The sequence below is a fragment of the Oncorhynchus masou genome, chromosome 5 (genome assembly GCF_036934945.1).
Source record: "Oncorhynchus masou masou isolate Uvic2021 chromosome 5, UVic_Omas_1.1, whole genome shotgun sequence".
NCBI classification, from domain to species: domain Eukaryota; kingdom Metazoa; phylum Chordata; class Actinopteri; order Salmoniformes; family Salmonidae; genus Oncorhynchus; species Oncorhynchus masou.
This window is the reverse complement of record NC_088216.1, coordinates 91,565,244-91,592,134: the sequence shown is the minus strand read 5'-3', so window position 1 is coordinate 91,592,134 and position 26,891 is coordinate 91,565,244. Positions and strand designations below refer to the sequence as shown.

The 26,891-nt window shown below is 48.5% G+C and overlaps 1 protein-coding gene across 1 annotated transcript in view; it reads left to right on the top strand.

Annotated features, from left to right (window-relative positions):
* The window catches only part of LOC135540443 (sarcolemmal membrane-associated protein-like), a 147,829-nt gene that overhangs the window by 115,273 nt on the left and 5,665 nt on the right, over positions 1 to 26,891 (top strand). Inside the window, 5 exon segments of the mRNA XM_064967071.1 lie at positions 557 to 868; positions 2,665 to 2,776; positions 15,210 to 15,381; positions 19,807 to 19,941; positions 26,117 to 26,204. Coding sequence (XP_064823143.1) covers positions 557 to 868; positions 2,665 to 2,776; positions 15,210 to 15,381; positions 19,807 to 19,941; positions 26,117 to 26,200 — 815 coding nt within the window. The 3' untranslated portion in view covers positions 26,201 to 26,204.

The window sequence follows — 26,891 nt, the reverse complement described above, 5'->3', positions numbered from 1 at the left end:
ATACCATCTGTTTCCAGGTCAGTTGGGGAGAGATGTTGTATATTATATAGTGTATATGAACGTATATACCATCTGTTTCCAGGTCAGTTGGGGAGAGATGTTGTATATTATATAGTGTATATACCATCTGTTTCCAGGTCAGTTGGGGGAGAGATGTTGTATATTATATAGTGTATATACCATCTGTTTCCAGGTCAGTTGGGGATAGATGTTGTATATTATATAGTGTATATGCCATCTGTTTCCAGGTCAGTTGGGGAGAGATGTTGTATATTATATAGTGTATATACCATCTGTTTCCAGGTCAGTTGGGGGAGAGATGTTGTATATTATATAGTGTATATGAAAGTATATACCATCTGTTTCCAGGTCAGTTGGGGAGAGATGTTGTATATTATATAGTGTATATGAACATATATACCATCTGTTTCCAGGTCAGTTGGGGGAGAGATGTTGTATATTATATAGTGTATATGCCATCTGTTTCCAGGTCAGTTGGGGGAGAGATGTTGTATATTATATAGTGTATATGAACGTATATGCCATCTGTTTCCAGGTCAGTTGGGGAAGCTAGCGGTAGACATGGAGGAGCTGAAGGAGCAGAGCGAGAGCAGCGTCAGCAGCACACAGGAGGAGCTGTACTCTGCTCAGGAGGAGGTGCTAGTTCTCCACCACGCCATGGAGGCCGCCACGGCCGAGAGGGAGCGAGACATCGCCGCCCTGCAGAGGGACCTGGGAGGTGTCACGGCCGAGCTGGAGAAGTGGCGTCAGGCTGCGTCGAAATACGAACAGGAGATCAACTCCCTGCAGGCCACCATCCAACAGCAAAGCCTGCACCAGCACCAGCAGAGAACTAACGATCTACAAGGTACGATACTATACTAAACCTAATCACTGACCCCTAACCCTTCCAACAGCAGAGCCTGCACCAGCAGAGACCTCCTGAACTACAAGGTGCATTACCATACTATGTTAATCTAACTTGGAAATGAACTTCTTTTCATTGGGAGCACTGGAGCTCCTAGAAGAAAGGCTGTAAGGTTTGGAGCACCAAAAACAAATTACTATCCTGACATTTTTAATTGTCATCAGTTGTTCAGTTTGCAGTTGCACTTTTAAATACAATAAAGGTTGTTTGAATCACCTGTATAAATGTTTGCTGTTGCACTTTTCAATACGACGATTAAAAGTTTTGTCTGGCTCACTCTCGTGATGTAGAACACGTCATCGCTAGACTCTAGTGATGTAGAACACATCGTCGCTAGACTCTCTTGTGATGTAGAACACATCGTCGCTAGACTCTCTAGTGATGTAGAACACATCGTCGCTAGACTCTAGTGATGTAGAACACGTCATCGCTAGACTCTCTTGTGATGTAGAACACATCGTCGCTAGACTCTCTAGTGATGTAGAACACATCGTCGCTAGACTCTCTTGTGATGTAGAACACATCGTCGCTAGACTCTCTAGTGATGTAGAACACATCGTCGCTAGACTCTCTAGTGATGTAGAACACATCGTCGCTAGACTCTCTAGTGATGTAGAACACATCGTCGCTAGACTCTCTAGTGATGTAGAACACGTCGTCGCTAGACTCTAGTCATGTAGAACACGTCGTCACTAGACTCTCTAGTGATGTAGAACACGTCGTCACTAGACTAGTGATGTAGAACACGTCGTTACTAAACTCTAGTGATGTAGAACACATAGTCACTAGACTCTCTAGTGGTGATGTAGAACACGTCGTCGCTAGACTCTCTAGTGGTGATGTAGAACACGTCGTCACTAGACTAGTGATGTAGAACACGTCGTCGCTAGACTCTAGTGATGTTGAACACATCTTCACTAGACTCTCTAGTGGCGATATAGAACACGTCGTCTCTAGACTCTGGGGAGGGTTAAAGAAGGCTTCGATTCCACCGCGTGTTGTTGTTCTTGATAGCTAGCTAAGAAGTGGAATACGTTCTGAGGGAAAACGCGAAAAGGAATTGGTTGTGCCTGGCATGTGATTGGTTTAATTAGCTACATGTAAACATTTGTAGCATTTTGATTGGTTACGATTTGTAAACCATGTATTAGCCTGTCTGGTTTGAGCAGTGAAATATTGTGCCCACTTCAGAGCCCTCCCCTAAAACTTCCAACTGCAGAACAAGCACCAGCAGAGAGCTACAAGTCACGTTAGGATAATATACTAAATATTTATTTATATATTTTATTTCACCTTTATTTAACCAGGTCGTCTAGTTGAGAACAAGTTCTCATTTACAACTGCGACCTGGCTTAGATAAAGCAAAGCAGTTTGACACATACAACAACACAGAGTTACACATGGAGTAAAACAAACATACAGTCAATAATACAGTAGAAAAAAAAGATTAGTCTATATACAGTGTGTGCAAATAGCGTGAGGAGGTAAGGCAATACATAGGCCATAATAGCAAAGTAATTGCAATTTAGCAGATTAACACTGGAGTGATAGATGAGCAGATGATGGTGTGTAAGTGGTGATACTGGTGTGCAAAAGAGCAGCAAAGTAATTTTGCCTTCATCCCGTCTGTTACATGTGAACTAATGGCTCAAGAAGAATTTATGAATGTTTAAGGCTCAGCACAATGACTGTTCAGTGAGAATCAGCTGTTGTAACCTGTTCACATCTCTCTGTAGGGGAGTTGGAGCGCCTTCAGAAGGACAGTCTGCAGCAGGAGTGTGAGTGTCTCCGTTCTGAGAAGACGACCCTGGTGAACAGACTACACGGACTGGAGACGGACCTGGACAGGTGGGTCCACACACTGCAGATGGGGGGGTTGCTCTGACTGTCAACTGAACACCATAGCCGTCACACTAGACATGTTAGGTGGTGGGTTGAGAATCACTCCCACCCCAACGAAAGGAAGTGGTGAGTTCTGCAAAGTGTTGCCTTTTCAGTGTTTAATAGTCACATGTACAGGGTTACAGGTGTTATTACAGTGTTTAATAGTCACATGTACAGGGTTACAGGTGTTATTAGTGTTTAATAGTCACATGTTCGGGGTTACAGGTGTTATTTCAGTGTTTAATAGTCACATGTACAGGGTTACAGGTGTTATTACAGTGTTTAATAGTCACATGTACAGGGTTACAGGTGTTATTACAGTGTTTAATAGTCACATGTACAGGGTTACAGGTGTTATTACAGTGTTTAATAGTCACATGTACAGGGTTACAGGTGTTATTACAGTGTTTAATAGTCACATGTACAGGGTTACAGGTGTTATTACAGTGTTTAATAGTCACATGTACAGGGTTACAGGTGTTATTACAGTGTTTAATAGTCACATGTACAGGGTTACAGGTGTCATTACAGTGTTTAATAGTCACATGTACAGGGTTACAGGTGTTATTACAGTGTTTAATAGTCACATGTACAGGGTTACAGGTGTTATTAGTGTTTAATAGTCACATGTACAGGGTTACAGGTGTTATTACAGTGTTTAATAGTCACATGTACAGGGTTACAGGTGTTATTACAGTGTTTCATAGTCACATGTACAGGGTTACAGGTGTTATTACAGTGTTTAATAGTCACATGTTCGGGGTTACAGGTGTTATTACAGTGTTTAATAGTCACATGTACAGGGTTACAGGTGTTATTACAGTGTTTAATAGTCACATGTTCGGGGTTACAGGTGTTATTACAGTGTTTAATAGTCACATGTACAGGGTTACAGGTGTTATTACAGTGTTTAATAGTCACATGTACAGGGTTACAGGTGTTATTACAGTGTTTAATAGTCACATGTACAGGGTTACAGGTGTTATTACAGTGTTTAATAGTCACATGTACAGGGTTACAGGTGTTATTACAGTGTTTAATAGTCACATGTACAGGGTTAGGGTTACAGGTGTCATTACAGGGTATTTCAGTGTTTAATAGTCACATGTACAGGGTTACAGGTGTCATTACAGGGTACAGTGTTTAATAGTCACATGTACAGGGTTACAGGTGTTATTACAGTGTTTAATAGTCACATGTACAGGGTTACAGGTGTCATTACAGGGGTACAGTGTTTAATAGTCACATGTTCAGGGTTACAGGTGTTATTACAGTGTTTAATAGTCACATGTACAGGGTTACAGGTGTTATTTCAGTGTTTAATAGTCACATGTACAGGGTTACAGGTGTTATTACAGTGTTTAATAGTCACATGTACAGGGTTACAGGTGTTATTACAGTGTTTAATAGTCACATGTACAGGGTTACAGGTGTTATTTCAGTGTTTAATAGTCACATGTACAGGGTTACAGGTGTTATTACAGTGTTTAATAGTCACATGTACAGGGTTACAGGTGTTACAGGTGTTATTTATTACAGTGTTTAATAGTCACATGTACAGTGGTTACAGGTGTTATTACAGTGTTTAATAGTCACATGTACAGGGTTACAGGTGTTATTACAGTGTTTTATAGTCACATGTACAGGGTTGCAGGTGTTATTACAGTGTTTAATAGTCACATGTACAGGGTTACAGGTGTTATTACAGTGTTTAATAGTCACATGTACAGGGTTACAGGTGTTATTACAGTGTTTAATAGTCACATGTACAGGGTTACAGGTGTTATTACAGTGTTTAATAGTCACATGTACAGGGTTACAGGTGTTATTACAGTGTTTAATAGTCACATGTACAGGGTTACAGGTGTTATTACAGTGTTTAATAGTCACATGTACAGGGTTACAGGTGTTATTACAGTGTTTAATAGTCACATGTACAGGGTTACAGGTGTTATTACAGTGTTTAATAGTCACATGTACAGGGTTACAGGTGTTATTACAGTGTTTAATAGTCACATGTACAGGGTTACAGGTGTTATTACAGTGTTTAATAGTCACATGTACAGGGTTACAGGTGTTATTACAGTGTTTAATAGTCACATGTACAGGGTTACAGGTGTTATTACAGTGTTTAATAGTCACATGTACAGGGTTACAGGTGTTATTACAGTGTTTAATAGTCACATGTACAGGGTTACAGGTGTTATTACAGTGTTTAATAGTCACATGTACAGGGTTACAGGTGTTATTACAGGGTACAGTGTTTAATAGTCACATGTACAGGGTTACAGGTGTTATTACAGTGTTTAATAGTCACATGTACAGGGTTACAGGTGTTATTACAGTGTTTAATAGTCACATGTACAGGGTTACAGGTGTTATTACAGGGTACAGTGTTTTATAGTCACATGTACAGGGTTACAGGTGTTATTACAGTGTTTAATAGTCACATGTACAGGGTTACAGGTGTTATTACAGTGTTTAATAGTCTCATGTACAGGGTTACAGGTGTTATTACAGTGTTTAATAGTCACATGTACAGGGTTACAGGTGTTATTACAGTGTTTAATAGTCACATGTACAGGGTTACAGGTGTTATTACAGTGTTTAATAGTCACATGTACAGGGTTACAGGTGTTATTACAGGTTTAATAGTCACATGTACAGTGTTTAATAGTCACATGTACAGGGTTACAGGTGTTATTACAGTGTTTAATAGTCACATGTACAGGGTTACAGGTGTTATTACAGTGTTTAATAGTCACATGTACAGGGTTACAGGTGTAATTACAGTGTTTAATAGTCACATGTACAGGGTTACTGATGTTATTACAGGGTATTACAGTGTTTAATAGTCACATGTACAGGGTTACAGGTGTTATTACAGTGTTTAATAGTCACATGTACAGGGTTACAGGTGTTATTACAGGGTTACAGTGTTATTAATAGTCACATGTACAGGGTTACAGGTGTTATTACAGTGTTTAATAGTCACATGTACAGGGTTACAGGTGTTATTACAGTGTTTAATAGTCACATGTACAGGGTTACAGGTGTTATTACAGTGTTTAATAGTCACATGTACAGGGTTACAGGTGTTATTACAGTGTTTAATAGTCACATGTACAGGGTTACAGGTGTTATTACAGGGTACAGTGTTTAATAGTCACATGTACAGGGTTACAGGTGTTATTACAGTGTTTAATAGTCACATGTACAGGGTTACAGGTGTTATTACAGTGTTTAATAGTCACATGTACAGGGTTACAGGTGTTATTACAGTGTTTAATAGTCACATGTACAGGGTTACAGGTGTTATTACAGTGTTTAATAGTCACATGTACAGGGTTACAGGTGTTATTACAGTGTTTAATAGTCACATGTACAGGGTTACAGGTGTCATTACAGTGTTTAATAGTCACATGTACAGGGTTACAGGTGTTATTACAGTGTTTAATAGTCACATGTACAGGGTTACAGGTGTTATTAGTGTTTAATAGTCACATGTACAGGGTTACAGGTGTTATTACAGTGTTTAATAGTCACATGTACAGGGTTACAGGTGTTATTACAGTGTTTCATAGTCACATGTACAGGGTTACAGGTGTTATTACAGTGTTTAATAGTCACATGTACAGGGTTACAGGTGTTATTACAGTGTTTAATAGTCACATGTACAGGGTTACAGGTGTTATTACAGTGTTTAATAGTCACATGTTCAGGGTTACAGGTGTTATCACAGTGTTTAATAGTCACATGTACAGGGTTACAGGTGTTATTACAGTGTTTAATAGTCACATGTACATTGTTGCAGGTGTTATTACAGTGTTTAATAGTCACATGTACAGGGTTACAGGTGTTATTACAGTGTTTAATAGTCACATGTACAGGGTTACAGGTGTCATTACAGGGTACAGTGTTTAATAGTCACATGTACAGGGTTACAGGTGTCATTACAGGGTACAGTGTTTAATAGTCACATGTACAGGGTTACAGGTGTTATTACAGTGTTTAATGTACAGGGTTACAGGTGTTATTACATGTACAGGGTTACAGGTGTCATTACAGGGTTATTACAGTGTTTAATAGTCACATGTTCAGGGTTACAGGTGTTATTACAGTGTTTAATAGTCACATGTACAGGGTTACAGGTGTTATTTCAGTGTTTAATAGTCACATGTACAGGGTTACAGGTGTTATTACAGTGTTTAATAGTCACATGTACAGGGTTACAGGTGTTATTACAGTGTTTAATAGTCACATGTACAGGGTTACAGGTGTTATTACAGTGTTTAATAGTCACATGTACAGGGTTACAGGTGTTATTACAGTGTTTAATAGTCACATGTACAGGGTTACAGGTGTCATTACAGGGTACAGTGTTTAATAGTCACATGTACAGGGTTACAGGTGTCATTACAGGGTACAGTGTTTAATAGTCACATGTACAGGGTTACAGGTGTTATTACAGTGTTTAATAGTCACATGTACAGGGTTACAGGTGTCATTACAGGGTACAGTGTTTAATAGTCACATGTTCAGGGTTACAGGTGTTATTACAGTGTTTAATAGTCACATGTACAGGGTTACAGGTGTTATTTCAGTGTTTAATAGTCACATGTACAGGGTTACAGGTGTTATTACAGTGTTTAATAGTCACATGTACAGGGTTACAGGTGTTATTACAGTGTTTAATAGTCACATGTACAGGGTTACAGGTGTTATTTCAGTGTTTAATAGTCACATGTACAGGGTTACAGGTGTTATTTCAGTGTTTAATAGTCACATGTACAGGGTTACAGGTGTTATTACAGTGTTTAATAGTCACATGTACAGGGTTACAGGTGTTATTACAGTGTTTAATAGTCACATGTACAGGGTTACAGGTGTTATCACAGTGTTTAATAGTCACATGTACAGGGTTGCAGGTGTTATTACAGTGTTTAATAGTCACATGTACAGGGTTACAGGTGTTATTACAGTGTTTAATAGTCACATGTACAGGGTTACAGGTGTTATTACAGTGTTTAATAGTCACATGTTCAGGGTTACAGGTGTTATCACAGTGTTTAATAGTCACATGTACAGGGTTACAGGTGTTATTACAGTGTTTAATAGTCACATGTACATTGTTGCAGGTGTTATTACAGTGTTTAATAGTCACATGTACAGGGTTACAGGTGTTATTGCAGTGTTTAATAGTCACATGTACAGGGTTACAGGTGTTATTACAGTGTTTAATAGTCACATGTTCGGGGTTACAGGTGTTATTACAGTGTTTAATAGTCACATGTACAGGGTTACAGGTGTTATTACAGTGTTTAATAGTCACATGTTCGGGGTTACAGGTGTTATTACAGTGTTTAATAGTCACATGTACAGGGTTACAGGTGTTATTACAGTGTTTAATAGTCACATGTACAGGGTTACAGGTGTTATTACAGTGTTTAATAGTCACATGTACAGGGTTACAGGTGTTATTACAGTGTTTAATAGTCACATGTACAGGGTTACAGGTGTTATTACAGGGTACAGTGTTTAATAGTCACATGTACAGGGTTACAGGTGTTATTACAGTGTTTAATAGTCACATGTACAGGGTTACAGGTGTTATTACAGTGTTTAATAGTCACATGTACAGGGTTACAGGTGTTATTACAGTGTTTAATAGTCACATGTACAGGGTTACAGGTGTTATTACAGTGTTTAATAGTCACATGTACAGGGTTACAGGTGTTATTACAGTGTTTAATAGTCTCATGTACAGGGTTGCAGGTGTTATTACAGTGTTTAATAGTCTCATGTACAGGGTTACAGGTGTTATTACAGTGTTTAATAGTCACATGTACAGGGTTACAGGTGTTATTACAGTGTTTAATAGTCACATGTACAGGGTTACAGGTGTTATTACAGGGTACAGTGTTTAATAGTCACATGTACAGGGTTACAGGTGTTATTACAGTGTTTAATAGTCACATGTACAGGGTTACAGGTGTTATTACAGTGTTTAATAGTCACATGTACAGGGTTACAGGTGTAATTACAGTGTTTAATAGTCACATGTACAGGGTTACTGATGTTATTACAGGGTACAGTGTTTAATAGTCACATGTACAGGGTTACAGGTGTTATTACAGTGTTTAATAGTCACATGTACAGGGTTACAGGTGTTATTACAGGGTACAGTGTTTAATAGTCACATGCACAGGGTTACAGGTGTTATTACAGTGTTTAATAGTCACATGTACAGGGTTACAGGTGTTATTACAGTGTTTAATAGTCACATGTACAGGGTTACAGGTGTTATTACAGTGTTTAATAGTCACATGTACAGGGTTACAGGTGTTATTACAGTGTTTAATAGTCACATGTACAGGGTTACAGGTGTTATTACAGGGTACAGTGTTTAATAGTCACATGCACAGGGTTACAGGTGTTATTACAGTGTTTAATAGTCACATGTACAGGGTTACAGGTGTTATTACAGTGTTTAATAGTCACATGTACAGGGTTACAGGTGTTATTACAGTGTTTAATAGTCACATGTACAGGGTTACAGGTGTTATTACAGTGTTTAATAGTCACATGTACAGGGTTACAGGTGTTATTACAGTGTTTAATAGTCACATGTACAGGGTTACAGGTGTCATTACAGTGTTTAATAGTCACATGTACAGGGTTACAGGTGTTATTACAGTGTTTAATAGTCACATGTACAGGGTTACAGGTGTTATTAGTGTTTAATAGTCACATGTACAGGGTTACAGGTGTTATTACAGTGTTTAATAGTCACATGTACAGGGTTACAGGTGTTATTACAGTGTTTCATAGTCACATGTACAGGGTTACAGGTGTTATTACAGTGTTTAATAGTCACATGTTCGGGGTTACAGGTGTTATTACAGTGTTTAATAGTCACATGTACAGGGTTACAGGTGTTATTACAGTGTTTAATAGTCACATGTTCGGGGTTACAGGTGTTATTACAGTGTTTAATAGTCACATGTACAGGGTTACAGGTGTTATTACAGTGTTTAATAGTCACATGTACAGGGTTACAGGTGTTATTACAGTGTTTAATAGTCACATGTACAGGGTTACAGGTGTCATTACAGGGTACAGTGTTTAATAGTCACATGTACAGGGTTACAGGTGTCATTACAGGGTACAGTGTTTAATAGTCACATGTACAGGGTTACAGGTGTTATTACAGTGTTTAATAGTCACATGTACAGGGTTACAGGTGTCATTACAGTGTTTAATAGTCACATGTACAGGGTTACAGGTGTTATTACAGTGTTTAATAGTCACATGTACAGGGTTACAGGTGTCATTACAGTGTTTAATAGTCACATGTACAGGGTTACAGGTGTCATTACAGTGTTTAATAGTCACATGTACAGGGTTACAGGTGTTATTACAGTGTTTAATAGTCACATGTACAGGGTTACAGGTGTTATTACAGTGTTTAATAGTCACATGTACAGAGTTACAGGTGTGATTGCTGAGTACAGTGAAAATATTAGGTTTCATGCAGTGAAATAAAATGATGGGGGGGAATGACTATAGGGGGAACAGCAGCATGATCATTGAGGAGTTGGGGGGAATGACCATAGGGAGAACAGCAGCATGATCATTGGGGAGGTGGCGGGAATGACCATAGGGGGAACAGCAGCATGATCATTGAGGAGGTGGGGGAATTACCATAGGGGGAAGAGCAGCATGATCATTGAGGAGGTGGGGGGAATTACCATAGGGGGAAGAGCAGCATGATCATTGAGGAGGTGGGGGAATGACCATAGGGTGAACAGCAGCATGATCATTGAGGAGGTGGGGGAATTACCATAGGGGGAAGAGCAGCATGATCATTGAGGAGGTGGGGGGGGAAGAGCAGCATGATCATTGGGGAGGTGGGGGGAATGACCATAGGGGGAACAGCAGCATGATCAGTGGGGAGGTGGGGGGAATGACCATAGGGGGAACAGCAGCATGATCATTGGGGAGGTGGGGGGGAATGACCATAGGGGGAACAGCAGCATGATCATTGAGGAGGTGGGGGGAATGACCATAGGGGGAACAGCAGCATGATCATTGAGGAGGTGGGGGAGTAGCGGGTAAGGTTAGTGAGATTTGAGGGTGTGGGGGGGACTATTGTCCAGGCTTACAGTTCTTGCCCTCGTCTGAGTGATTGAAGCAGAGAGGACAGGGCGTGGCTGGGGTTCTCTTCTCGGCCTTCCAGCGACAAATGGTGTTGTAGGTGTCCTGTCAGGCAGGCACTGGTCACCCAGTGGTGCGTTCAGCTGCACGTATCTCCCTCTGAAGTGCTCTGCGGCCCGGGGCGGTGGAGTTGTCGTATCAGAATGTGATGCAGTACGACAGTATGCTTTCTGGCGCTCCTGTAGAGCACTGAGGGCCCTCTGGGATTGGCCGAATTCCTTCAGCGTCCTGAGATTGAGGAGTCGCTGTTGTGTGTTCATGTGGTTCGACATTTCAGCATCTCTGAGATGTGTACGCTGAGGAATTTTACCTTATTGACTGTGTCCACGGTGGCCCCATTGATGAGGATGGGGGGCTGTGTCCAGACTGGTCCCTCCTGAAGTCCACAGTCCTCTCCGTTGAGGGAGAGGTCGTTTACCTGGCACCACACCGTCAGAGTGTGTCTGTCTCATCAGTGTTGGTGATCAGGCCTGTCGTGTCTGCGAACTTGATGATGGATTTGGAAATGCAGACCAGGGTTGCTGCAGACCAGGTTTCTCCCGTTATCTACAGTGAATTGGGGGTAGCCCCGACCCAGATCCTGAAACCGGGGTCAGGCAACTGTCAACCCAACACCAAGTAGTTACATCTAGAGATCTCAACTTCTGGGCACCTCCCTCTTGTCTGGTCACCCAACCAACTGATTTTCCAGGTGGAGCACAATGCCTCCATCAGAACCACGCAGGGAGCCCTGCCTATATAATGGTTATTTAGGCTAACACCGAGATCCAGCTAAAATCATAGTTCTGCCAAGTGTTCCATTTATATGTGTCAAATTCAGAGCCGTTTCCCACATCTCCATTCAGAGCCGTTTCCCACATCTCCATTCAGAGCCGTTTCCCACAGCACCTCCTCCATTCAGAGCCGTTTCCCACATCTCCATTCAGAGCCGTTTCCCACAGCACCTCCTCCATTCAGAGCTGTTTCCCACAGCACCTCCTCCATTCAGAGCCGTTTCCCACAGCATCTCCTCCATTCAGAGCTGTTTCCCACAGCACCTCCTCCATTCAGAGCCGTTTCCCACATCTCCATTCAGAGCCGTTTCCCACAGCACCTCCTCCATTCAGAGCCGTTTCCCACAGCACCTCCTCCATTCAGAGCTGTTTCCCACAGCACCTCCTCCATTCAGAGCTGTTTCCCACAGCACCTCCTCCATTCAGAGCTGTTTCCCACAGCACCTCCTCCATTCAGAGCTGTTTCCCACATCTCCATTCAGAGCCGTTTCCCACAGCACCTCCTCCATTCAGAGCTGTTTCCCACAGCACCTCCTCCATTCAGAGCCGTTTCCCACATCTCCATTCAGAGCCGTTTCCCACAGCACCTCCTCCATTCAGAGCTGTTTCCCACAGCACCTCCTCCATTCAGAGCTGTTTCCCACAGCACCTCCTCCATTCAGAGCTGTTTCCCACAGCACCTCCTCCATTCAGAGCCGTTTCCCACAGCACCTCCTCCATTCAGAGCCGTTTCCCACAGCACCTCCTCCATTCAGAGCCGTTTCCCATAGCACCTCCTCCATTCAGAGCCGTTACCCACAGCACCTCCTCCTTTCAGAGCCGTTTCCCACAACACCTCCTCCATTCAGAGCTGTTTCCCACATCTCCATTCAGAGCCGTTTCCCACAGCACCTCCTCCATTCAGAGCTGTTTCCCACAGCACCTCCTCCATTCAGAGCTGTTTCCCACAGCACCTCCTCCATTCAGAGCCGTTTCCCACAGCACCTCCTCCATTCAGAGCCGTTTCCCACAGCACCTCATCCATTCAGAGCCGTTTCCCACAGCACCTCCTCCATTCAGAGCCGTTTCCCACAGCACCTCATCCATTCAGAGCCGTTTCCCACAGCACCTCCTCCATTCAGAGCTGTTTCCCACAGCACCTCCTCCATTCAGAGACGTTTCCCACAGCACCTCCTCCATTCAGAGCCGTTTCCCACATCTCCATTCAGAGCCGTTTCCCACATCTCCATTCAGAGCTGTTTCCCATAGCACCTCCTCCATTCAGAGCCGTTTCCCACATCTCCATTCAGAGCCGTTTCCCACATCTCCATTCAGAGCCGTTTCCCACATCTCCATTCAGAGCTGTTTCCCATAGCACCTCCTCCATTCAGAGCCGTTTCCCACAGCACATCTCCATTCACAACTGTTTTCACAGGTAGGACAGTTTGTCCAGGTTTGTCACCGTCTCTCTGCTCTTCATGAACCAGCTTTTAGGGCGGGCGGTTTAACTTCTAGTTTCACATCAGGCGTCCACTTCCCTGTATACAGACACACTGGGAAGAGTAAAAGGGACTTTTTCTGCCTCTGCTCTCTGTCAGTCCCCAAGTCTCTGCTGACACTCAACACCGTCCTGTCAGGACTGTTTCTCCTTCAACATAGTACTATCTCCATCTGGGGGGTAGTAGTGCTAGCTTGGCACTGAGGTGGCTGGGCTAGCAGGTATTTAACTGTCTGGGTGGCGTAGAGGTGGCTGGGCTAGTAGGTATTTACTGTCTCAGGTGGGGTAGAGGTGGCTGGGCTAGCAGGTATTTAACTGTCTCGGGTGGGGTAGAGGTGGCTGGGCTAGCAGGTATTTAACTGTCTGGGTGTGAGGGAGAGGTGGCTGGACTAGCAGGTATTTAACTGTCTGGGTGTGAGGTAGAGGTGGCTGGGCTAGCAGGTATTTAACTGTCTGGGTGTGAGGTAGAGGTGGCTGGGCTAGCAGGTATTTAACTGTCTGGGTGTGAGGTAGAGGTGGCTGGGCTAGCAGGTATTTAACTGTCTGGGTGTGAGGTAGAGGTGGCTGGGCTAGCAGGTATTTAACTGTCTGGGTGTGAGGTAGAGGTGGCTGGGCTAGCAGGTATTTAACTGTCTCGGGTGGGGTAGAGGTGGCTGGGCTAGCAGGTATTTAACTGTATGGGTGTGTGGTAGAGGTGGCTGGGCTAGCAGGTATTTAACTGTCTGGGTGTGAGGTAGAGGTGGCTGGGCTAGCAGGTATTTAACTGTCTCGGGTGGGGTAGAGGTGGCTGGGCTAGCAGGTATTTAACTGTCTGGGTGTGAGGTAGAGGTGGCTGGGCTAGCAGGTATTTAACTGTCTGGGTGGGGTAGAGGTGGCTGGGCTAGCAGGTATTTAACTGTCTGGGTGTGAGGTAGAGGTGGCTGGGCTAGCAGGTATTTAACTGTCTCGGGTGGGGTAGAGGTGGCTGGGCTAGCAGGTATTTAACTGTCTCGGGTGGGGTAGAGGTGGCTGGGCTAGCAGGTATTTAACTGTCTGGGTGTGAGGTAGAGGTGGCTGGGCTAGCAGGTATTTAACTGTCTGGGTGTGAGGTATAGGTGGCTGGGCTAGCAGGTATTTAACTGTCTGGGTGTGAGGTAGAGGTGGCTGGGCTAGCAGGTATTTAACTGTCTGGGTGGGGTAGAGGTGGCTGGGCTAGCAGGTATTTAACTGTCTGGGTGTGAGGTAGAGGTGGCTGGGCTAGCAGGTATTTAACTGTCTGGGTGTGAGGTAGAGGTGGCTGGGCTAGCAGGTATTTAACTGTCTGGGTGAGGTAGAGGTGGCTGGGCTAGCAGGTATTTAACTGTCTGGGTGGGGTAGAGGTGGCTGGGCTAGCAGGTATTTAACTGTCTGGGTGTGAGGTAGAGGTGGCTGAGCTAGCAGGTATTTAACTGTCTCGGGTGGGGTAGAGGTGGCTGGGCTGGCAGGTATTTAACTGTCTGGGTGTGAGGTAGAGGTGGCTGGGCTAGCAGGTATTTAACTGTCTGGGTGTGAGGTAGAGGTGGCTGGGCTGGCAGGTATTTAACTGTCTGGGTGTGAGGTATAGGTGGCTGGGCTAGCAGGTATTTAACTGTCTGGGTGTGAGGTAGAGGTGGCTGGGCTAGCAGGTATTTAACTGTCTGGGTGTGAGGTAGAGGTGGCTGGACTAGCAGGTATTTAACTGTCTCGGGTGGGGTAGAGGTGGCTGGGCTGGCAGGTATTTAACTGTCTGGGTGTGAGGTAGAGGTGGCTGGGCTAGCAGGTATTTAACTGTCTGGGTGGGGTAGAGGTGGCTGGGCTAGCTGCCCTCCCCTTGTCTTCCAGGGAGCCGACTGATGTGTTTCAGAAGATCCACCCTGTCTGGACTATGTCACAGTTCTGGACATGGTTTTATATTGTCTCTTTGTCCCCTCAGATCCAGGAAGCAGACTGCCAGTCTGAGCAGCAATCTGCAGAGTTTGGAGAAGTCCCAGGGAGAGATGCAGAGTAGACTGGGCTCACTGCAGGACCAACACCTCCAGGACGCTAACAAGCTGCAGTCACAGTTAACCCAGGCTGCTAGCAGGACACAGAGCCTGCAGAGAGAGGTATGATACAGGTCCCCCAGAGAGAGGTATGATACAGGTCCCCCAGAGAGAGGTATGATACAGGTCCCCCAGAGAGAGGTATGATACAGGTCCCCCAGAGAGAGGTATGATACAGGTCCCCCAGAGAGAGGTATGATACAGGTCCCCCAGAGAGAGGTATGAAACAGGTCCCCCAGAGAGAGTATGATACAGGTCCCCCAGAGAGAGGTATGATACAGGTCCCCCAGAGAGAGGTATGATACAGGTCCCCCAGAGAGAGGTATGATACAGGTCCCCCAGAGAGAGGTATGATACAGGTCCCCCAGAGAGAGGTGTGATACAGGTCCCCCAGAGAGAGGTATGATACAGGTCCCCCAGAGAGAGGTATGATACAGGTTCAACAGAAAGAGGTATCATACAGGTCCCCCAGAGAGAGGTATGATACAGGTCCCCCAGAGAGAGGTATGATCCAGGTCCCCCAGAGAGAGGTATGATCCAGGTCCCCCAGAGAGAGGTATGATCCAGGTTCAATAGAGAGAGGTATGATCCAGGTTCAATAGAGAGAGGTATGATACAGGTCCCCCAGAGAGAGGTATGATACAGGTTCAATAGAGAGAGGTGTGATACAGGTCCAATAGAGAGAGGTATGATACAGGTCCCCCAGAGAGAGGTATGATCCAGGTTCAATAGAGAGAGGTATGATCCAGGTCCCCCAGAGAGAGGTATGATACAGGTCCCCCAGAGAGAGGTATGATACAGGTTCAATAGAGAGAGGTATCATACAGGTCCCCCAGAGAGAGGTATGATACAGGTCCCCCAGAGAGAGGTATGATACAGGTCCCCCAGAGAGAGGTATGATACAGGTCCCCCAGAGAGAGGTATGATCCAGGTTCAATAGAGAGAGGTATGATACAGGTTCAATAGAGAGAGGTATGATCCAGGTTCAATAGAGAGAGGTATCATACAGGTCCCCCAGAGAGAGGTATGATACAGGTCCCCCAGAGAGAGGTATGATCCAGGTTCAATAGAGAGAGGTATGATACAGGTCCCCCAGAGAGAGGTATGATACAGGTTCAATAGAGAGAGGTGTGATACAGGTCCAATAGAGAGAGGTATGATACAGGTCCCCCAGAGAGAGGTATGATACAGGTCCAATAGAGAGAGGTATGATACAGGTCCCCAGAGAGAGGTATGATACAGGTCCAATAGAGAGAGGTATGATACAGGTCCCCCAGAGAGAGATATGATACAGGTCCCCCAGAGAGAGGTATGATACAGGTCCCCCAGAGAGAGGTATGATACAGGTTCAATAGAGAGAGGTATGATCCAGGTTCAATAGAGAGAGCTATGATACAGGTTCAATAGAGAGAGGTATGATACAGGTCCCCCAGAGAGAGGTATGATACAGGTCCCCCAGAGAGGGGTGTGATAGAGGTCCAATAGAGAGAGGTATGATACAGGTCCAATAGAGAGAGGTGTGATACAGGTCCAATAGAGAGAGGTATGATACAGGTTCAATAGAGAGAGGTATGATACAGGTCCCCCAGAGAGAGGTATGATACAGGTCCCCCAGAGAGAGGTATGATACAGGTCCCCCAGAGAGAGGTATGATCCAGGTTCAATAGAGAGAGGTATGATACAGGTCCCCCAGAGAGAGGTGTGATACAGATCCCCCAGAGAGAGGTATGATACAGGTCCAATAGAGAGAGGTATGATACAGGTCCCCCAGAGAGAGGTGTGATACAGATCCCCCAGAGAGAGGTATGATACAGGTCCAATAGAGAGAGGTATGATACAGGTCCCCCAGAGAGAGGTATGATCCAGGTCCCCTAGAGAGAGGTATGATCCAGGTCCAATAGAGAGAGGTATGATCCAGGTCCAATAGAGAGAGGTATGATACAGATCCCCCAGAGAGAGGTATGATCCAGGTCCCCCAGAGAGAGTTATGATACAGGTCCAATAGAGAGAGGTATGATACAGGTTCAATAGAGAGAGGTATGATACAGGTCCCCCAGAGAGAGGTATGATACAGGTTCAATAGAGAGAGGTATGATACAGGTCCAATAGAGAGAGGTATGATACAGGTCCCCCAGAGAGAGGTATGATACAGGTCCAATAGAGAGAGGTATGATACAGGTTCAATAGAGAGAGGTATGATCCAGGTCCCCCAGAGAGAGGTATGATACAGGTCCAATAGAGAGAGGTGTGATACAGGTCCAATGGAGAGAGGTATGATACAGGTCCAATAGAGAGAGGTATGATACAGGTCCAATAGAGAGAGGTATGATACAGGTCCCCCAGAGAGAGGTATGATACAGGTCCAATAGAGAGAGGTATGATACAGGTTCAATAGAGAGAGGTATGATACAGGTCCCCCAGAGAGAGGTATGATACAGGTCCAATAGAGAGAGGTATGATACAGGTCCCCCAGAGAGAGGTATGATACAGGTCCAATAGAGGGAGGTATGATACAGGTCCAATAGAGAGAGGTATGATACAGGTCCAATAGAGAGAGGTATGATACAGGTCCCCCAGAGAGAGGTATGATACAGGTTCAATAGAGAGAGGTATGATACAGGTCCCCCAGAGAGAGGTATGATACAGGTCCCCTAGAGAGAGGTATGATACAGGTCCAATAGAGAGAGGTATGATCCAGGTCCAATAGAGAGAGGTATGATACAGGTCCCCCAGAGAGAGGTATGATCCAGGTCCCCCAGAGAGAGGTATGATACAGGTCCAATAGAGAGAGGTATGATACAGGTCCAATAGAGAGAGGTATGATACAGGTCCAATAGAGAGAGGTATGATCCAGGTCCAATAGAGAGAGGTATGATCCAGGTCCCCCAGAGAGAGGTATGATACAGGTCCAATAGAGAGAGGTGTGATACAGGTCCAATAGAGAGAGGTATGATACAGGTCCAATAGAGAGAGGTATGATACAGGTCCAATAGAGAGAGGTATGATACAGGTCCCCCAGAGAGAGGTATGATACAGGTCCAATAGAGAGAGGTATGATACAGGTTCAATAGAGAGAGGTATGATACAGGTCCCCCAGAGAGAGGTATGATACAGGTCCAATAGAGAGAGGTATGATACAGGTCCCCCAGAGAGAGGTATGATACAGGTCCAATAGAGAGAGGTATGATACAGGTCCAATAGAGAGAGGTATGATACAGGTCCAATAGAGAGAGGTATGATACAGGTCCCCCAGAGAGAGGTATGATACAGGTTCAATAGAGAGAGGTATGATACAGGTCCCCCAGAGAGAGGTATGATACAGGTCCCCTAGAGAGAGGTATGATACAGGTCCAATAGAGAGAGGTATGATCCAGGTCCAATAGAGAGAGGTATGATACAGGTCCCCCAGAGAGAGGTATGATACAGGTCCAATAGAGAGAGGTATGATACAGGTCCAATAGAGAGAGGTATGATACAGGTCCAATAGAGAGAGGTGTGATCCAGGTCCAATAGAGAGAGGTATGATCCAGGTCCCCCAGAGAGAGGTATGATACAGGTCCCCCAGAGAGAGGTATGATACAGGTCCCCCAGAGAGAGGTATGATACAGGTCCAATAGAGAGAGGTATGATCCAGGTCCCCCAGAGAGAGGTATGATACAGGTCCCCTAGAGAGAGGTATGATACAGGTCCCCTAGAGAGAGGTATGATCCAGGTCCCCTAGAGAGAGGTATGATCCAGGTCCCTCAGAGAGAGGTATGATACAGGTCCAATAGAGAGAGGTATGATCCAGGTCCCCCAGAGAGAGGTATGATACAAGTCCAATAGAGAGAGGTATGATCCAGGTCCCCTAGAGAGAGGTATGATCCAGGTCCAATAGAGAGAGGTATGATACAGGTTCAATAGAGAGAGGTATGATCCAGGTCCCCTAGAGAGAGGTATGATCCAGGTCCAATAGAGAGAGGTATGATCCAGGTCCCCCAGAGAGAGGTATGATACAGGTCCAATAGAGAGAGGTATGATCCAGGTCCCCCAGAGAGAGGTATGATACAGGTCCAATAGAGAGAGGTATGATCCAGGTCCCCTAGAGAGAGGTATGATCCAGGTCCAATAGAGAGAGGTGTGATACAGGTCCAATAGAGAGAGGTATGATACAGGTTCAATAGAGAGAGGTATGATCCAGGTCCCCCAGAGAGAGGTATGATACAGGTCCAATAGAGAGAGGTGTGATACAGGTCCAATGGAGAGAGGTATGATACAGGTCCAATAGAGAGAGGTATGATACAGGTCCAATAGAGAGAGGTATGATACAGGTCCCCCAGAGAGAGGTATGATACAGGTCCAATAGAGAGAGGTATGATACAGGTCCAATAGAGAGAGTTGTGATACAGGTCCCCTAGAGAGAGGTATGATACAAACACGTATCTCACTTTCTGTTGCTTTTAACTCCCCTCCCCCCTTCTCTCCCTCTATCTGTCCATCCCCCCTTAGTATGAGGACACTCAGAACTTGCTGTGTGATCTGAGGAAGTGTTGTGAGAGGACTGAACAGGAGAAACGCTCCATCAACGAGGAGCTGGAACAGTGTAAAGTTAACCTCAAACTGCTTCAGGACAAGGGCCAGAATGTGAGTAGTGACCCCCTGACCCTACACAGAGGCCACCAATCTCTCTCTATGGTTAAACTACCTCTAGCCTGGGCTACATCCACCCTAACAGTGTAATGAATAAATATGGTGGAACTACCTCTAGCCTGGGCTACATCCACCCTAACAGTGTAATGAATAAATATGGTGGAACTACCTCTAGCCTGGGCTACATCCACCCTAACGGTGTAATGAATAAATATGGTTAAACTACCTCTAGCCTGGGCTACATCCACCCTAACAGTGTAATGAATAAATATGGTGGAACTACCTCTAGCCTGGGCTACATCCACCCTAACGGCATAATGAATAAATATGGTGGAACTACCTCTAGCCTGGGCTACATCCACCCTAACGGCATAATGAATAAATATGGTTAAACTACCTCTAGCCTGGGCTACATCCACCCTAACGGTGTAATGAATAAATATGGTGGAACTACCTCTAGCCTGGGCTACATCCACCCTAACGGCATAATGAATAAATATGGTTAAACTACCTCTAGCCTGGGCTACATCCACCCTAACAGTGTAATGAATAAATATGGTGGAACTACCTCTAGCCTGGGCTACATCCACCCTAACGGCATAATGAATAAATATGGTGGAACTACCTCTAGCCTGGGCTACATCCACCCTAACGGCATAATGAATAAATATGGTTAAACTACCTCTAGCCTGGGCTACATCCACCCTAACGGTGTAATGAATAAATATGGTGGAACTACCTCTAGCCTGGGCTACATCCACCCTAACGGCATAATGAATAAATATGGTTAAACTACCTCTAGCCTGGGCTACATCCACCCTAACGGCATAATGAATAAATATGGTTAAACTACCTCTAGCCTGGGCTACATCCACCCTAACGGCATAATGAATAAATATGGTGGAACTACCTCTAGCCTGGGCTACATCCACCCTAACGGCATAATGAATAAATATGGTTAAACTACCTCTAGCCTGGGCTACATCCACCCTAACGGCATAATGAATAAATATGGTTAAACTACCTCTAGCCTGGGCTACATCCACCCTAACGGCATAATGAATAAATATGGTGGAACTACCTCTAGCCTGGGCTACATCCACCCTAACGGCATAATGAATAAATATGGTGGAACTACCTCTAGCCTGGGCTACATCCACCCTAACGGCATAATGAATAAATATGGTGGAACTACCTCTAGCCTGGGCTACATCCACCCTAACGGCATAATGAATAAATATGGTGGAACTACCTCTAGCCTGGGCTACATCCACCCTAACGGCATAATGAATAAATATGGTTAAACTACCTCTAGCCTGGGCTACATCCACCCTAACGGTGTAATGAATAAATATGGTGGAACTACCTCTAGCCTGGGCTACATCCACCCTAACGGCATAATGAATAAATATGGTTAAACTACCTCTAGCCTGAGCTACATCCACCCTAACGGCATAATGAATAAATATGGTTAAACTACCTCTAGCCTGGGCTACATCCTCCAGTCCCCCCCCCCTGCCTCCTGAATAAATATGGTTCTACCTCCAGTACCTGCCTCCATCCCCCCTAACTCCAGCATAATGAATAAATATGGTGGAACTACCTCTAGCCTGGGCTACATCCACCCTAACTGCATAATGAATAAATATGGTTAAACTACCTCCAGCCTCCATCCACCCTAACGGCATAATGAATAAATATGGTTAAACTACCTCTAGCCTGGGCTACATCCACCCTAACGGCATAATGAATAAATATGGTGGAACTACCTCTAGCCTGGGCTACATCCACCCTAACGGCATAATGAATAAATATGGTGGAACTATCTCTAGCCTGGGCTACATCCACCCTAACGGCATAATGAATAAATATGGTGGAACTACCTCCCCCTGGGCTACATCCACCCCCTAACGGCATAATGAATAAATATGGTTAAACTACCTCTAGCCTGGGCTACATCCACCCTAACGGCATAATGAATAAATATGGTGGAACTACCTCTAGCCTGGGCTACATCCACCCTAACGGCATAATGAATAAATATGGTGGAACTAACTCTAGCCTGGTTCTCACTGCTACTAGACCCCCCTGAACAAAAATAACATCCCCTCCTGCCTCCAGTCTCCCCCATTCCTGTTCAGCTTCAGTGTGGTGTGACATGTGACATCCTCCAGTTCCCCCTCCTGCCTCCAGTTCCTGCCTAACTCCAGTCCCCCCTCCTGCCTCCAGTACCCCCTCCTGCCTCCCCCCCCAGTCCTGCCTCCAGTCCCCCTCCTGCCTCCAGTCCCCCCCCCTCCTGCCTCCAGTCCCCCTCCTGCCTCCAGTCCCCCCTCCTGCCTCCAGTCCCCCCTCCTGCCTCCAGTCCCCCCTCCTGCCTCCAGTCCCCCCTCCTGCCTCCAGTCCCCCCTCCTGCCTCCAGTCTCCCCCTCCTGCCTCCAGTCCCCCCTCCTGCCTCCAGTCCCCCTCCTGCCTCCAGTCCCCCCCTCCTGCCTCCAGTCCCCCCTCCTGCCTCCAGTCTCCCCCTCCTGCCTCCAGTCTCCCCCCTCCTGCCTCCAGTCCCCCCCTCCTGCCTCCAGTCCCCCCTCCTGCCTCCAGTCCCCCTCCTGCCTCCAGTCCCCCCTCCTGCCTCCAGTCCCCCCCTCCTGCCTCCAGTCCCCCCTCCTGCCTCCAGTCCCCCCCTCCTGCCTCCAGTCCCCCCCCTCCTGCCTCCAGTCCCCCCTCCTGCCTCCAGTCCCCCCCTCCTGCCTCCAGTCCCCCCTCCTGCCTCCAGTCCCCCCTCCTGCCTCCAGTCCCCCCTCCTGCCTCCAGTCCCCCTCCTGCCTCCAGTCCCCCCCTCCTGCCTCCAGTCCCCCCTCCTGCCTCCAGTCCCCCCTCCTGCCTCCAGTCCCCCCTCCTGCCTCCAGTCCCCCTCCTGCCTCCAGTCCCCCCTCCTGCCTCCAGTCCCCCCTCCTGCCTCCAGTCCCCCTCCTGCCTCCAGTCCCCCCTCCTGCCTCCAGTCCCCCTCCTGCCTCCAGTCCCCCCTCCTGCCTCCAGTCCCCCCCCTCCTGCCTCCAGTCCCCCCCTCCTGCCTCCAGTCCCCCCTCCTGCCTCCAGTCCCCCCTCCTGCCTCCAGTCCCCCCTCCTGCCTCCAGTTCCCCCCTCCTGCCTCTAGTCCAGTCTCCCCTCCTGCCTCCAGTCCCCCCTCCTGCCTCCAGTCCCCCCTCCTGCCTCCAGTCCCCCCCTCCTGCCTCCAGTCCCCCCTCCTGCCTCCAGTCCCCCCCTCCTGCCTCCAGTCCCCCCTCCTGCCTCCAGTCCCCCCCTCCTGCCTCCAGTCCCCCCTCCTGCCTCCAGTCCCCCCCTCCTGCCTCCAGTCCCCCCAGTCCCCCCTGCCTCCAGTCCCCCCCCCTGCCTCCAGTCCCCCCCTCCTGCCTCCAGTCCCCCCTCCTGCCTCCAGTCCCCCCTCCTGCCTCCAGTTCCCCCTCCTGCCTCCAGTCCCCCCCCTCCTGCCTCCAGTCTTCCCCTCCTGCCTCCAGTCTCCCCCTCCTCCAGCCTCCAGTCCCCCCCTCCTGCCTCCAGTTCCCCCTCCTGCCTCCAGTCCCCCCCTCCTGCCTCCAGTCCCCCTCCTGCCTCCAGTCTCCTCCTCCAGTCTCCCCTCCTGCCTCCAGTCTCCCCCTCCTGCCTCCAGTCCCCCCTCCTGCCTCCAGTTCCCCCCAGTCCTGCCTCCTGTCCTCCAGTCCCCCCTCCTGCCTCCAGTCCCCCCTCCTGCCTCCAGTTCCCCCTCCTGCCTCCAGTTCCCCCCTCCTGCCTCCAGTTCCCCCTCCTGCCTCCAGTTCCCCCTCCTGCCTCCAGTTCCCCCCCTCCTGCCTCCAGTTCCCCCTCCTGCCTCCAGTTCCCCCTCCTGCCTCCAGTCCCCCCCCTCCTGCCTCCAGTTCCCCCTCCTGCCTCCAGTCCCCCTCCTGCCTCCAGTTCCCCCTCCTGCCTCCAGTTCCCCCTCCTGCCTCCAGTTCCCCCCCTCCTGCCTCCAGTCCTCCCCTCCTGCCTCCAGTCTTCCCCTCCTGCCTCCAGTTCCCCCTCCTGCCTCCAGTTCCCCCTCCTGCCTCCAGTCTCCCCCTCCTGCCTCCAGTTCCCCCTCCTGCCTCCAGTCCTCCCCTCCTGCCTCCAGTTCCCCCTCCTGCCTCCAGTCTTCCCCTCCTGCCTCCAGTCCTCCCCTCCTGCCTCCAGTCCTCCCCTCCTGCCTCCAGTCCTCCCCCCCCCTCCTGCCTCCAGTCCCCCCTCCTGCCTCCAGTTCCCCCTCCTGCCTCCAGTCCTCCCTCCTGCCTCCAGTCTTCCCCTCCTGCCTCCAGTCCTCCCTCCTGCCTCCAGTTCCCCCTCCTGCCTCCAGTTCCCCCTCCTGCCTCCAGTTCCCCCTCCTGCCTCCAGTTCCCCCTCCTGCCTCCAGTTCCCCCTCCTGCCTCCAGTTCCCCCTCCTGCCTCCAGTTCCCCCTCCTGCCTCCAGTCTTCCCCTCCTGCCTCCAGTTCCCCCTCCTGCCTCCAGTCTTCCCCCTCCTGCCTCCAGTTCCCCCTCCTGCCTCCAGTCCCCCTCCTGCCTCCAGTTCCCCCTCCTGCCTCCAGTCCCCCTCCTGCCTCCAGTTCCCCCTCCTGCCTCCAGTTCCCCCTCCTGCCTCCAGTTCCCCCTCCTGCCTCCAGTTCCCCCTCCTGCCTCCAGTTCCCCCCTCCAGTTCCCCCTCCTGCCTCCAGTCCTCCCCTCCTGCCTCCAGTTCCCCCTCCTGCCTCCAGTCCTCCCCTCCTGCCTCCAGTTCCCCCTCCTGCCTCCAGTCCCCCTCCTGCCTCCAGTTCCCCCTCCTGCCTCCAGTCTTCCCCTCCTGCCTCCAGTTCCCCCTCCTGCCTCCAGTCCTCCCCTCCTGCCTCCAGTCTTCCCCTCCTGCCTCCAGTTCCCCCCCTCCTCCCCAGTCTCCCCTCCTGCCTCCAGTTTCCCCTCCTGCCTCCAGTTCCCCCTCCTGCCTCCAGTTCCCCCTCCTGCCTCCAGTTCCCCCTCCTGCCTCCAGTTCCCCCTCCTGCCTCCAGTCTTCCCCTCCTGCCTCCAGTCTTCCCCTCCTGCCTCCAGTCTTCCCCTCCTGCCTCCAGTTCCTCCCCTCCTGCCTCCAGTCCTCCCCTCCTGCCTCCAGTCTTCCCCTCCTGCCTCCAGTCTTCCTGCCTCCTGCCTCCAGTCTTCCCCCTCCTGCCTCCAGTCTTCCCCTCCTGCCTCCAGTTCCCCCTCCTGCCTCCAGTTCCCCCTCCTGCCTCCAGTTCCCCCCTCCTGCCTCCAGTTCCCCCCTCCTGCCTCCAGTCTTCCCCTCCTGCCTCCAGTCTTCCCCTCCTGCCTCCAGTCTTCCCCCTCCTGCCTCCAGTTCCCCCTCCTGCCTCCAGTCCTCCCCTCCTGCCTCCAGTCCCCCCCTCCTGCCTCCAGTTCCCCCTCCTGCCTCCAGTTCCTCCTCCAGTCTCCCCTCCCGCCTCCAGTCTTCCCCTCCTGCCTCCAGTTCCCCCTCCTGCCTCCAGTCTTCCCCTCCTGCCTCCAGTTCCCCCCTCCTGCCTCCAGTCCTCCCCTCCCGCCTCCAGTCCTCCCTCCTGCCTCCAGTTCCCCCTCCTGCCTCCAGTCTTCCCCTCCTGCCTCCAGTTCCCCCTCCTGCCTCCAGTCCTCCCCTCCTGCCTCCAGTTCCCCCTCCTGCCTCCAGTCCTCCCCCCCTCCTGCCTCCAGTTCCCCCTCCTGCCTCCAGTCCTCCCCTCCTGCCTCCAGTCCTCCCCTCCTGCCTCCAGTTCCCCCCTCCTGCCTCCAGTCCTCCCCTCCTGCCTCCAGTCCTCCCCTCCTGCCTCCAGTCTTCCCCTCCTGCCTCCAGTCTTCCCCTCCGTGCCTCCAGTCTTCCCCTCCTGCCTCCAGTCTTCCCCTCCTGCCTCCAGTCCTCCCCTCCTGCCTCCAGTCTTCCCCTCCTGCCTCCAGTCTTCCCCTCCTGCCTCCAGTCCTCCCCTCCTGCCTCCAGTCTTCCCCTCCTGCCTCCAGTTCCCTCCTCTTGCCGCTACTTTCCCCATGGCCCCTCCATTCAGGTTTTTTTGTTTATTGATTAGTTTTCATTTTTTCTTCGTTTTAATTTCTTTGATTAGTTTAAAATATTGGTTATTGTATTTGATTATTCTCTCTGATCCCTTCCTCCTTTAGCCACCCATGTTGCAGCCTGTCCAGGCCATTTTCATCGGCCTTATCCCGGCCTTGCTGTATTGGTGGTTCAGCCAGTTGTGGTAGAAAGGTACACCGTGTTCCTGTTGTGTTGTCTGTCATCTTCATCAGTATCATCCTCTCTAACCAACCAACCAATCAAATGTATTTATAAAGCCCTTCTTACATCAGCTGATATCTCAAAGTGCTGTACAGAAACCCAGCCTAAAACCACAAACAGCAAGCAATGCAGGTGTAGAAGCACGGTGGCTAGGAAAAACTCCCTAGAAAGGCCAAAGGAAGAAACCTAGAGAGGAACCAGGCTGTGTGGGGTGGCCAGTCCTCTTCTGGCTGTGCCGGGTGGAGATTATAACAGAACATGGCCAAGATGTTCAAATGTTCATAAATGACCAGCATGGTCAAATAATAATAATCACAGTAGTTGTCGAGGGTGCAGCAAGTCAGCATCTCAGGAGTAAATGTCAGTTGGCTTTTCATAGCCGATCATTGAGAGTTAGAGACAACAGGTGCATAGCTGTGCCACCAGAGACTCTAGGTTCGAGCCCAAGCTCAGTCGTAACCGGCCGCGACCGGGAGGTCCACGGGGCGACGCACAATCGGCCCAGCGTCGTCCGGGTTACGGAGGGTTTGGCCGGTAGGGATATCCTTGTCTCATTGCGGACTAGCGACTCCTGTGGCGGGCCGGGGCAGTGCACGCTGACCAGATCGCCAGGTGCACGGTGTTTCCTCCAACACATTGGTGCGGCTGGCTTCTGGG